Source organism: Octopus bimaculoides, chromosome 22 (assembly GCF_046866305.1).
Source record: "Octopus bimaculoides isolate indiv1 chromosome 22, ASM4686630v1, whole genome shotgun sequence".
Taxonomy (NCBI): domain Eukaryota; kingdom Metazoa; phylum Mollusca; class Cephalopoda; order Octopoda; family Octopodidae; genus Octopus; species Octopus bimaculoides.
In genome coordinates, this window is record NC_142949.1 from 160727 (window position 1) to 174317 (window position 13591).

The following is a 13591-nucleotide window of genomic DNA, read 5'->3' on the forward strand; positions in this document are numbered from 1 at the left end:
CTTACCATAGCTTTAATTTTATTAAACCATTAAGTAAAGTAAAAGTAATTACGGTGAAAGAAATGATTCAATTTATTTTGAAATAGTGAATACCATTCTCTTTCCTTTATGAACTTATATCAAGTTTTATTACAAGAACACTGTCTTATCAAAATTCAGATAATTTAAAAAAGGAAATACAGGGGTTTCTCAGAACACCCTTTAGAAAATATTACATGAACTTATTTTAAGCTTTTGATTTTGAATTGTCTCCTCGATAATAGAAGTCCTGCTCATCATTTTAAGTTTATTAACACTTTGTTATTTATTTTTCTGGGTAAGATGTTACTCTATTTCAAGTAACATTCTGAAAAATTCCTGACAGCTAAGTAAACTGATGCGTGTATTATTATGTGAACAAATTTGGGAAAAAAATCAATAGGAGAAAATTTCATTGAAATGGTTAAGCTCCTTTTTTTCAATTCTGCCTCAACAACTGTGTCTCTCCAGAACACTGGAAAATTGCCCATGTCATTCTGCTGTTCAAAAAAGGTGATCGCACCTACCACCTGTCAACTACCACCAATTCAACCTTACTCGCTGCATCACCAACCTGATAGAGTCCTGTGCCAGAGAAGCACTCTGGGACTTTTGGAAGTCTCACAGCATGGAATAAACAACCCGCATCAGTTGTTAGCTGTTGAGACATTACAAACCTTAAAACTTCCATGCTTCTTGAAATCTGCCAACAGTTCACCTGAAGGCCTTTTCTTTTCTTTTTTTTTTGTTGTTGTTGTAGTGCACCTGAGCACTGTATACAACAATTTCCTTCATCATTATATATATATATACATACGTGTGTGTTGACTTTCTGTGCAACATTTTATGGTTGTTAATCAATGTAACGTCACCCCCCCCCACTCAGTGTTCAATATGTGGTGCAAGATTTTCTCTCTTTTCTATCCATTTCTCTGTCCTTCTCCTCTCCCCTTTTCTGCACAAAACCTTCCCCATCTATTTCTCTCTTTACTATCTTCCATTTCTTCCTCTCCCCATCTCTGTCAACTACCTACTCTTTATCTTTATTCCCTTTTTTCTCTGCACTCCTTCTTTCTTCATACTTGCTCTTCTCCAAACTTCTCTACTCCACTGTCTCTCTCTTTCTTGCTTTTTTGTACCAAAAGACCATCCAATTTTTTATCACTCATCCTTTTTCTACTTGACCAGTGCATAGATAAGACGTGTATTTTGTTTCATCTCCTGCTTAGCACTCACTTCAGACCCCACACTTTTCATTCTTTTCTTTCCTTCTATCTTTCTTCACTTCTATCCCATCATTTTATCCTTCTCATTTGTACCTCTGGAACATAAGCACCATTATTTTCTTCCTGTTTTTGTTAGTTTACGTCATGTAGTGTCCCACATTTTGAAATACTTGTAATTTGTATTTTTACTGTTTATGTTTGCTACGCTTGATATATTTCCAAAATTAAACATTTTAATATGCAAAATAAATTTCACATTATTACATATACTATACGTTAATGCAAAAAATATTGTGTTAATTGATTATCTTCAAAATGGTCTCACCATCAATGGAAAGTTCAATGCCAACTTGCTGAGGCAGTTATGAAAGGCTATCAAGACCAAACACCCAGAAAAACTGATGAATGGGGTCTTGTTTCATTAGGACAATGCTTCAGCACACAAGTCCTTGCTTTCAATGGCTGCTGACTTTCAACTGGTCGATCACCCCTCCCTATATTAGTGATTGGGTTCCATCTGGTTATCATCTGTTCCCCAACATAGAAAAACACTCAGCTGGACACCAGAATCTCTGTGATGGTGACACCTTATCCGCTGTTGATGACCATTTTGACCAACAGGATAGCTTCTTCACCAGTGCGATCCAAGCACTGCAACTACTTATGGAAGTGGACAGTAAAAGGAACTATGTTAAAAAAATGAACTTCATTTGGTCACGTTCCATGAGAGTGTCTTGCTCAGCCTATGAACATTTCAGCAGACCTTCATAATAATAAAGATTATTATCTGCATTTATTTTAATGTTAACATTGAAAAAAATCCACATTTTTCATTAAAAAAATTTGGACCTGGGTTTGCACCCCCTTAACAAATTTTGTTGCTGGGCCACTGTAGGAAGGGCATCCAACCATAGAGAATCTGCCACAACAAATTTCCATCCAACCCATTGAAGTATGGAAATGTGGGCCTTAAAATATATATTCTTTTACTTGTTTCAGTCATTTGACTGTGGCCATGCTGGAGTACTGCCTTTAATAAAAGAAATCGACCCCAGGATATTTTCATTGTAAGCCTAGTACTTATTCTTTTGGTCTCTTTTGGCGACCTACAAAGTTACGGGGATGTAAACACACCAACATCGGTTGCCAAGCGATGGTGGAGGGACAAGCACAAACACACACACACACACACATATATATATATATATATATATATATATATATGATGGACTTCTTTCAGTTTCCATCTATCAAATCCACTCACAAGGCTTTGGATGGCCTGAGGCTATAGAAGAAGACAGTTGCCCAAGGTGCCACGCAGTGGGACTTAACCAGGTTGGGAAGCAAGCTTCTTAGTACACAGCCACTGCTGCATATAATATATATATAAAATATAATAATATGATGATGTGTGTGTGTGTGTCTTTCTGTTTGTGTTTGTTCCCCACCCCTTCACAACTGGTGTTAGTTTCTTTACATCCTATAACTTAGCAGTTCAGCAAAACAGACTGATAGAATGAGTAGAAGACTTTAAGAAGATAAATACTGAGATGAATTTATTTGACTAGACCCTTCAAGGTGGTGCTCCAGCATGGCTACAGTCCACAGACTGTAACAAGTAAAACAAATACTAAAGGATATGTCGTAGCTGGGAAACACAAGTGAAAAGATATGTAGAAGCAACAGAAGACCCCTTCAAGTCTAGACTTAACATTGGTGAGACATTTATGGATATTGAAAGAAAATGCTGCACAATATAACATCAACTGGAGAGTGTTGCAAAAATGCAGACCTTTCCTCATCAGCAGTATGAGGTGCAACTTTTGCTTAGAGGAGAAAAGGATCATAATGTGGAATTTCTTCTACCCAGGGAACTGCCTGAACTCTAAAAGCAAAATATTTACCTCTTGTCCTCATGACTGGAAATATATATCAACCAACTAGTCAGTTCCATTTAAGCAGTAAGGGTTAGTTTTTGCCTCATTAGAAGTCATTTCAGCATAAAAAGGGTTGGTGCTACTTTAGTGTGTGATCTACCACAGTATCTGTAGTCTACACTGTAAAATAACCTGAATTCGGTTAGGATTTAGAGTAAGGGCTAAAGTTTAGAGTTATAGTTAGAGTTAAGGTTTAGGATTTGAGTTAGGGTTAGATGGCACACTAGGTAGCCCAGATGCTAGAGTGGCCCCCAAAAGTTTTATCTCCTTCATGTCCACTACCTACATGCTCCCATATATGGACACACCCACACATCTCTCTTTCTCCCATGCTCTCTCCACTTTGTCCTTACCCTCTCTTCGTTTCACATTTACAAAGATAAAAAATAAATAATGGGCGGCATTGCACTCGAATGCAGAGGTGCAGGACAATTAGAGATCAATCCAAGGGACACAACTCTTCTTTTTTGTGCTTTTCCATCTCAGGTTTTCTTTTCTATTTGTCTTTTTATGTCACTTCTGAGATTTGTTGACAGAATGGTGTTTTGAGACATTCGGTAAAAACGATCCCAAGCTATACTCTTCCACTCAACCTTAGAAGGTTTTTTAATGCAAAAACATTTGGGAATATGAAATGGATGTTATGAAACTAAATTTATAAAACTATACAAATAAGTATAGATAATGTGTGTGTGTGTGAAGTCACAACACAGAGGAAAGTGTAGTGAGATCAAATCAAGACTACTGTGAGTTATTCTGAGGAGACTGAGGCAACTGCAGGAGATGAGAAAAGCTAAAGAAGGAAAGAGTCATCATCACAACTTCAATCTGACCAAAAGCCTACATATTTGCCCCAAGTGTGCCACAGCCTGCTGCTCAAGGATCAATATACATGGCCATTTAATGATTTCTCATTTTTCTTCATCGTCTTTGGATCTACCACCATCATGATATATATGCAGGCTGCCATGGGTAAAATTGTTGGCATTTTATATTTTTAATTTCGCGCATACGCATTGTCTTTGATTTTGTCGACTGCATAGTATAGTAGTGTCACTACCTGACAGTGGAAGGAACCTGTGGAAGAGAGAGAGACTCAGGAAGACATGGGATGAGGTGGTGAAGCACGACCTTTGAACGTTGGGCCTCATAGAGGCAATGACGAAAGACCAAGACCTCTGGAGATATGCTGTGATTGAGATATGCTGGCAAGGAAAGTGAGACCACAGCCGTAACCTAAACCAGTGTCGCATAACCAACCCATTTAGAAAGTACCTTTGAATCATCAGGTAACATACTGTGCTTGAGGAGACCTATTGAGTCGAGTAAATGAAAATCAAATCAAATCACAATCAAATCACTAACGTCATCTTCATTGCTGTCTGAAATTTCTATAGACTCTTCTTCATCTGTCTCTCTGGCTCTTCTCTTTTTGCTCTGCTCATTTTCACTGCTAACATTCTCGATGTCACTCATATCAGTGAAACTCTCTGATTCGTTGTCACTGTCAGGATTAACAGAAAGCTCATTCCCAAAATCAGCAAAGAAGTTGTCTTCTTTGCTCAAGGGATTCAATACGACTCGATTTCTTGGCTTTTTCCAAGATGTTCACCTCAACATCTGACAGTCTGGTCATGAAAACAACTAGCCAGGAACTTTTTGTCTCAAGACAAACTCAAGTTCTCCACTAGAAAGTCAGCATGTTGCCCAAGCACTCCAAGAAATTGGTTTGGTAAAATATGTACAGCTCTGCAATGAAGAAAAAAGAAACAAAAAGTCATTTATTATAAACAGATTTACAAATAACCAGAAAGGGAAAGTGAGTAGTTTTAATATTTTATGTTTTGACCAACAAGTCGCAGTTTTTGAGAATGTAATCTAGCAAAGAAATGTGAGATATGTGACTGATGCAGCTACTGTATTTTTATTTTTATATCCAAGTCAACGAGTGGTTTCGGCAAACATATGTTGGATAGGACTTGATATCTTGACGTTGGATAGATTTTCCTTGTAACCACGTATAGTTCGATCAAAAGTGAAATATTCTTTTTAAATATGGTGTTACTGGTCGCACTTTTGAGTTATATTTAAACCAGAGACCACTTACTTATAATTACATTGATCTCTTGGATGTTCTAAAATACTTTTTCCGGAGTTAATCATTACATGTTTTATCAACACAGCACCATCGTGTGTGTGTGTGTGTGTGTGTGTGAAGGCACATGGCTCAGTGGTAAGAGCATTGGGCTTACAATCGTGAGGTTATGAGTTCGATTTCCAGAGTGGGCTGTGTGTTGTGCTTTTGAGCAAGTCACTTTATTTCACGTTGCTCCAGTCCACTCAGCTGTAGAAACGAGCTGCAACGTCAGTGGTGCCAAGCTGTATCAGCCTTTGCCTTTCCCTTGGATAACATCAGTGGTGTGGAGAGGGGAGGCTGGTATGCACGGGTGGACTGCTGGTCTTCCATAAAATCAACCCTAGGTCGTGCGTTTGCCAGTGAGGCGACTTTCTGCCCAGACTTGTACCCCATAGGTTTCTTTTGAGTGCATTCAACGTATCTTACCTCCAAAGATTTGGCTGCTATTTCTAGCTCACCCTGCTACTATGTAACAGCTATTAGCAATAAAGGACTTGAATACCTGTTATGTGGTTGCAAGGCGTGCAAGAAATAGCAGCCAAATATTTCCTTTTCTGGGGAAACGAGCCGTATACGTGTGATTTCGATGTCACATTCGTTGAAAGCATGCAAAATAACCTGGAAAAGAAAAAAAACCCATGAAACAAAACTCGGTTGTTGGGAAACTCAGACTTTCCCGGTATCTTGAATAATTGGTGACACAACGGGTCACGGGTAGTCTAGTATATATATATATACTATTGAATATATATATATATATACTATTGAATCCCGTTGTAGATCTGTATCGTTTGAAACTTAGGTGACAGACGAAAGTTGTAACTTACTGTGCACTTGCAACTGGTTGTCTGTCCATGCCATCACTTTTCTATCGCCATAAGACTATTTTTTGTTGATGGGATGACATCGGAGGTCAGCATGAAGAGACATCCGTACATCAAAGAATTGTAGTGAGATAAAGAGACAAAGGACATGAGGCAGGGGGGGGGAGAGAGAGAGAAAAATACAAAGGGGTAGAGAATTCGGTGAGGTAAAGATGAAAAAGAGAAAAAAAAGGATAAAAAGAAAGAGGGAAAAAATTTAGAAGGAACAAAAAAAAAAAATAGGCGAAGAAAAGTTCAGCAAAGAAATAAAATAATGCTCGAAGAGTATAAGGCAGGCAGTTATTTCCCTTGAAGTCTGTCCATTTTCCTAATTTGCCACCAGTCGTAGAATGGCGCCATTTACGAAATTTTGTTTATTGATGGAGAGAAGAAGGTTTGATGATCCGTTGCTAACATTGTGAAAGATCGCTGACACGTTTAGAATATATAAACCCGTATGTTTGAAGAGAGGTACACATACTGGTGAGTGACACTTCAGTTATTCTGAAATCTCTGTGATCTCCAATACCAATCATTTATTTATTTGAAGGAGAGAAAGTTCATTATTCTTTATTGACAACTTCCGATTTTTATCACAAAAAAAAAAAAACGGGTTAATGTTTACTTTAACTCCCTGTCACCAGAATAATAAAAAAAAACAAGTGTAATGGGTGTGAAAAAATGTGTATTAAACGAATATGAGAACAAAAATGTGCGGCAATGAACCGATTATAAAGAAATTTGAGCGGAGGAAAAGAATACGTCCACACCACCCGTTTCCCCCCCGAAACCCCAAGGTGTACGTATTCTTTACTTCTACCGAAATGTGTTGGGCAAAGGACTTTCGAAGTTGCTTGAGTGTAATGGAAAAAATAGATTCATTTATTTGAAAGTTTACCATTTATTTTCGTTTGAGTAATAGAAAAATCATAATTTATGCTTGAAAATAATTTGTATAAAAATTCATCAAAAGATATTCATTTTTCTGGAAGTTATGAGGCAACAAATTCGGGTGGGGTACACATCTGTAGCTATGCCAAAACAAAGAGAATTTCATTAAAAAAACTAGGAGAAAAATTAATTTTTTCCAGAAATTAAAATTCACATGCATTAGTTTTCGCTTTTTTCCTTGTGTTAAATATGTGATTTTCTTCCATTTCAGTGTTTAAATGAATGCTTACTGTGTTATCTGTTCGGACCGATTTGTGTCAACTGGTGGTGAATGGGACATTGCTGCAGGCATTTGTGGTCATACGTTCCACTCTGCCTGTTTGGGTACATGGTTGGAAACTTCCAGAACATGCCCAACCTGCCGGAAACGCTGGTCAAAGAAAGATGTTGCCATAAAGTTATATTTTGACTTTGATAATTTAGCATTGGAAACTGAAGAAACATCTACTCCAAGGTGAGAATAAGTTTTCTTTTCATCTAACACTTTGTGACCGTGGAGAATGTATGGTTGTTGGGTATTCAATACCTTGCTGTGTGGTTGACAACAGAAAGAAGAACCTCAACAATAAAATAACTCGGAACTTTAAGAATATGTGAAGGACCAACTTAGTGATTAAAAATTTTTTCAGATTTGGTAGCATTGAAAAACATCTAAATTGGTAGAACAGATGTGCAAACGAGTGGAACAGATATATAGAAATGGGTGGAAGAGATGTATAAATTGGTGAAAATCAAATACAAATGGACTAGATATACAAATTTCTTTGTTTTGATTTTCTCTGATTTACTTGAACATTTACAAACAATTGTGATGAGCAGGATTTATATAGGTCTCTGGATGGAGCCATCACTGACACAACACCTGCATGGACATAGAATTCAATACAGACTTGATCTTCTGTTAGTTTCAAGAGAAATTAGGAATTTGGTCCATGCTAAACAAAACTCCTCTCCTCTTCTCTTGCCCCGATACCTACTTCCTCTTTTCACTCTTACCCACCTTCTCTCTTCATTGATACCCCCTTCCATTCACACCCCACCCCATATCCTAACCCCAAACCCACACCCCAGCCTCACATCCCCACATCACACCACATGCTAGCACTGATCACTTCCCAGCATGCACAACACACACCATGATCTGCACACCCACAAGATCGATAAAGTAAAGTACCCCCTTCAAGTACTGAGGTTGATATTGATTAACCCTTTTGTTACTGTATTTATTTTGAGATGCTCTGTGTTTCTTTCAATTATTTTCTTGACTAAAGGCAGTGCTCCAGCATGGCCGCATTCAAATGACTGAAACGAGTAAAAGAGTATATGACAAAGAATTTAGTAAAATAACTTAGTTATCATTCAGCTTATGTTAGGAACATAAATTGCGCCTAAGGTTTGGTGGAAGATTTTAATTCAAAACTTATGAAAACAAGACATTTGCACTCAGAGCCAGAGCCAGTTTCAGCCAGGTTGGTAACGAATGGGTTAACCCCCTCTTCTCAAAATTTCAGGTCTTGTGGCCATGTTAAAAATTATTATTTATGTCTAGCTCTTGTGGCAAATAAAATGTGTGTTATATTTTTTAACAGACTGCTCAATGAATTAAACAGCATGCATGCCAAGTTGGCTGAGTTTGAACAGAAGAATAAACAGTTAGAGAAGGACTTTCAGAATGTCTGTGATGAAAAAGAAGCTCTCTCTCTTGCCCACCAGAATGCACTAGCTGAGGTCCAGGTGATGATGTCTTCCATGAAGGCAAAAAACAAACAGATTCAGTACTACCAGAACTGTGAACAGAATTGGATTGACAAAGACAAGGAACGCGTAGAGCTGAAGAATAGAGTTGAAAGTTTTGCACAAATCAAGAAACTAGTTCAAAGTGAGTTTCAAATAGATTTTCAAAAGATTTTGCTTTTTATACATTCTTTTCTCCTTTCACCTCCTCACTTTTGTTTGTCCTTTTCTCATTGCTATTTCCTTTTTGTGTGTGGTTGTGGTTGCATTGAACAAAGGGAGACTATTGAATAAGGCTGTCTCACTAGTGCCAGTGCCATGACAAAATGCAGACTGTTGTTAGTGAAAGAAAGAATTCAGACAATGCAGGGTTGGGAGGACCTGTCAATGTGACTAACATCACCAGTGCAGATGCCATAGTAAATTGTACCAGTACACTCTAAAGTGGTTAACAAATGAGTGGAAACTATGAATGGTCTGGAGGAACTTTAGGTTACCTTTCTGGACATTTGTGTAGTGGGTTTTTTTTTTTAAGTACAATGAAATTTTGTGAAAGTCTGTGGAATGGACTCTACATGTTCTTTGTTGGTAGACTTAATTGCTGTTGTCTGGTTTAACACTATCACCTGATCTTTGAGTGGCTTTAGTAGTGTCTGCTTACTTTTGTTGCAAGCATTGAGATGAGGTCTCGTGTCTAAGGTAAGGTAGCTTGATATCTTGTACTGCCCCATATTTAAACAATATGTGAGTTGTAATTCTTTTCCTTCCTCAAGGCTCAGAAACCCTGAAAAAGGGGACATGAGCTCTGACCAAACTATGCAAAAGTAAAAGATTGCTCATATCCAAGTAGATGGGGCTGGAGATAACTATTTAAGATGACTTTTTGAGGCATTTTGTGCTGATACTTATTATGTCTATAACCAACTTAACTCCCAAATAGCCAATCCACTTTGCTGTATCATCATTATCATTTTATACCTACATTCATGGATGCCATGGGCTGGATAGTTAATTATGATTTGAGTCAGTTTTTATCTGTAGTTCCTACAATTTGCAGATAGATAGGAGGACCACATGTCATTCATGTTGTTTTAGCAGGATTCCTATGGTTGAATGCTCTTCTGAACACAAACACTTATAAAGTGTGCATGGTGTGCTTTATTGAGGCCCCAATACAAAAAAAAAAAGGATGTCCTTGATGAGACATAACTAAAGGTTTTCTTGACCCTATGTTTCTGCTTATTTCTCAGCCACTTAACAGAATGTTCCAGATGCATTTTATTGTTGCATCAGCACTTGTAGATTGCAAGACATAATGAGTCCTTACTCATCTGATATTGTTTCCATTCAGATGAAGTCAGATAATCATCAGAGTGAGTAGAAGAGAGAACTGTTGTAGAAAACGAACAATGGTAAAAGCAGAGTATTTTGAGGGTTCCTCCTAAGACCACTGAAATCCAGCTGTGTTGCTTGTACGAACTGACACAATGTCATAAGTTTGCTCCTCTTCAACATCACCTCCTAACACAAACCTTACATCCTTTTTTGACTTTGAGACACAAATCTCTCTTCCTTTGTTGTCTCGGCTACACTCACTACTTTCCCAATCACTTTGAACACATTGTCTCTCTCTCTCATCCAGCCCCTTGCTGTTATTGTTCTCAACTCTTCTTCGCTCTTGTATTCATCCCACATTAATGCTGCTGATACAAAATTCAAATGTTTTGCAAGTAACTTAAACTCTTTACAATAACTAGTTTCATCCCTGACAGACAGTCATTTCTTTTTTTTTTCTTGCCTCCAAACTCAACCTCGCTCCAACCATTGCAATCTCTGCCCCTATTAGATCGACTGACCCCTTACTTGTGCGAATGTGATGGGTTGAATTGGTTCTAAATCAGTAACCAGGAACATCAAGTATGATAGCGTCTATTCATAAAGCTACCCATTCACCCATACTATGCTCCACTGTTCCTATCTCCAAGTCTTTATATCACTTCAAGCCAGCTGATCTCTCATAACTGAGGCAGTTTCTATAATGTATGTGCTTAATTCATGATATACTTGAAACAGCTTATAAGCAAGTGACTGAAATATCCCTTTGGGCATGTCCCTCCATTGGAAATTTTCTCAAGTGTATCTTATGTATTAAGAATGCATACTTAATTGCAAATTAATACATTTGTGGCATGATCCCAAAAAGAAGTTTTAATTAACTAAAATTATGCTTACATTGAAAATTGGTTTTGCTTGTTACTGTATAACTTTTTTTTTTCTCAATTTATTTTAGTGACTGAAGCCGAAAGTAAATTGCTGTTGGAAGATGTGATGAATGGACCCGGGGCAGTGGAGCGATTAGTTAATCTCTGTACCATCATTAAACGAGAATATGAACAGTGCAAACGGAGCAGGAAATCTCAGCGCTCTGAACTGGAAAAGGTTTTGAAGCAATTGGCTTCAATGCGAGTGACCCTTGATGAGACGAAAACCCAAGAGAAGCTGCTTAGAGAACACTGCAAGAATTCTGAAAAAGAACTAACAAGATGTGAGGCTGAAATAGCAACCTTGAGAAAACACCTTGCCAAATCTGAGCCTAAAAAAAGACTCTTGACATCCGAACTGAATAATGAGATTATTCCAGAGTCTGAAAATTTTGAAGAGGTTCCACATTCATCTACTCCACCTCAATCATCTTCATTATCAATAGAGTTAAAAACCAAGAAGGCTGCTGTTGTTAGCAATTGCATTTCAAATGACTCACAACCTAATTTTTTTTGGAAAATTACATCTGCATGCCAAAAGAAACCAAAGTTGACCAGCAAGAGTTCATCCAATGTTATTCCTATTCCATCTTGCAATGGCTCACCACAGGTGCCAATTCTGCAGAATATTCGACGTGGTTATGACGGCTTAGGAGGCCATACTTCTTTCACTCAATCTCTTGGTCGGACTTCTATCTTGAAAAGGAAACAGTTAGATAATAATGTCAGTAATACAAAACACAAAATGTTCTCACCAAGAAATTAATTTTTTTTTTTTCTACTTTTTTAAAAAATAGTTATCCAACATTTTCCACCTTCTTTTTTAAACTTTCTATTGTCTATTTTTTAAATTATCTAGGTTGTAAAAGAAAATTAAAATTTTATGCATTTTTTGTTAAGAGGAATTTTACTGCTTGTTTTTCTCAAGAACTGATTTTAATCTCTTTCATCATCATCATCATCATCATCATCGTTTAACGTCCGCTTTCCATGCTAGCATGGGTTGGACGATTTGACTGAGGACTGGTGCAACCGGATGGCTACACCAGGCTCCAATCTAATTAGGTTTAATAAATAAAATCAAAAAGTGCAAATTTTTTTATTGGTGCAGACAACACGTTACGAGTAACACAGTTATTTATCTAGCAACTATGCGATGCCTATAGTCTTGTGGAAACTTCATTTATAATCGCAAAGGAGATAAATATTTTGATATCAAGATAGGAAGATAAATAACTGAGCAGAAATACAGAATTCAATTGCAGCAGCTCTTTTATCTGTTTGAGTATAAATTTGTCCAAAAGTTTGTTGTAGAAATTGTCATTTAACGGCAGTGAGTTCTTCTTCTTTCTCATTTCTTCTCTTCGACTGGTGGTTCTCGTCCAGACATCCAAACCTTGACTGACTCATAGCTTCTACCTTTGCATCTCTCTCTAATTCGCTAAATACATATGATGACATGCATCACGACAGTGTGTGTGTGTGCTTTTGTGTCTGTATTTGTCCCCCATCACTGCTTGACAACCGGTGTTGGTGTGTTTATGTCCCTGTAACTTAGAGGTTTGGCAAAAGAGACCAAAAGAATAAGTACTAGTTTTAAAAAATAAGTCCTGGGGTTGATTTCTTTGACTAAAACCCTTCTAGGCAGTGCTCCAGCATGGCCACAGTCAAATGACTGAAGCAAGTAAAAGAATCAACTGATTGCAGGAACACCTGGAGTTCTATTCATTGCAGTCCTTCCATTATCTTTCCCTCGATAAAACATATTCCTCATGTCTTGTACAGAGTAAGGTTATTGGCAGTTTGTGCTGTGGGAGGTTTGTCTTGGAGAAAGTGGAAGACTGTTAACCTTTTTGCTAAATTGGTAAACATGAATAGTAGCAGACTAAATACTTTGTGGAGATATTTAAATATATTCCTTTACGTTCTGTTTTCTAATCACGTTCTTATCCATTTTATAATGTGAGGCTTTAACGAAGAATACTTGTTCATTCATTTTATATCTACTTTTCCATGTTGGTATGAGTTGGGTGAAGACATTTTGATGTAGTATTTTGTAGCTGGATGCCCTTCTAATCACCAATCCCCATATGTTTTACAAATAAGAGGCATTTTTTCCACTGGATGTCGAAAGTTAAAAGCCCAAGAGCTACAGGACATATTACTCAGAGATGTGAACACACCATTGGAATGTAAGAGAGTCTAAATAGTGTGGAATGAGAGAGAGAATGCAACTTTACGGACATCCAGAGAGAAAGGTGATGTTATACACTAAAAATGGATTCAGAAAGAAAATGAAAGAGTGTAGATAGTGTATACACACTTATATATAGTAAATCGAAATATATAACTTTAGGAACGTCCAGACAGAAAGTTCAAGGAGAGAAGGTGGAAGAAAGAAAGAAGAAGAGTGGTGTCATTAATTGAATAAAAGGAGTCAAGGTAATGAATTTTAAGGACATTC

General features: G+C 37.4%; 1 protein-coding gene and 1 long non-coding RNA gene across 2 annotated transcripts; one reads left to right on the forward strand and one right to left on the reverse strand.

Moving 5' to 3' along the window:
* Nucleotides 1-1159: 1159 nt before the first annotated feature.
* On the reverse strand, nt 1160-6322 carry LOC149131367 (uncharacterized). Its single transcript, XR_016237942.1, has 2 exons — nt 6146-6322; nt 1160-4930 (listed from the first exon to the last, which is right to left on the reverse strand). It is a non-coding gene; the product is annotated as an uncharacterized LOC149131367 (long non-coding RNA).
* Nucleotides 6323-6525: 203 nt separating this feature from the next.
* Nucleotides 6526-12026, forward strand: LOC106877693 (E3 ubiquitin-protein ligase TRAIP). The gene is made up of 4 exons (XM_014926640.3): nt 6526-6664; nt 7344-7586; nt 8722-9011; nt 11157-12026. The coding sequence occupies exons 2-4, from the start codon at nt 7351-7353 to the stop codon at nt 11891-11893; spliced, it is 1263 nt and encodes a 420-aa protein (XP_014782126.1). The 5' UTR covers nt 6526-6664; nt 7344-7350; the 3' UTR covers nt 11894-12026.
* The last annotated feature ends 1565 nt before the right edge of the window (nt 12027-13591 follow it).

Coding starts and splice junctions, on each gene's coding strand:
- LOC106877693 (XM_014926640.3), top strand. CDS start 7,351: ATGAATGCTTACTGTGTTATCTGTTCGGACCGATTTGTGTCAACTGGT. Junction 7,587..8,721: donor GAAGAAACATCTACTCCAAG/GTGAGAATAAGT, acceptor ATTTTTTAACAG/ACTGCTCAATGAATTAAACA. Junction 9,012..11,156: donor AATCAAGAAACTAGTTCAAA/GTGAGTTTCAAA, acceptor AATTTATTTTAG/TGACTGAAGCCGAAAGTAAA.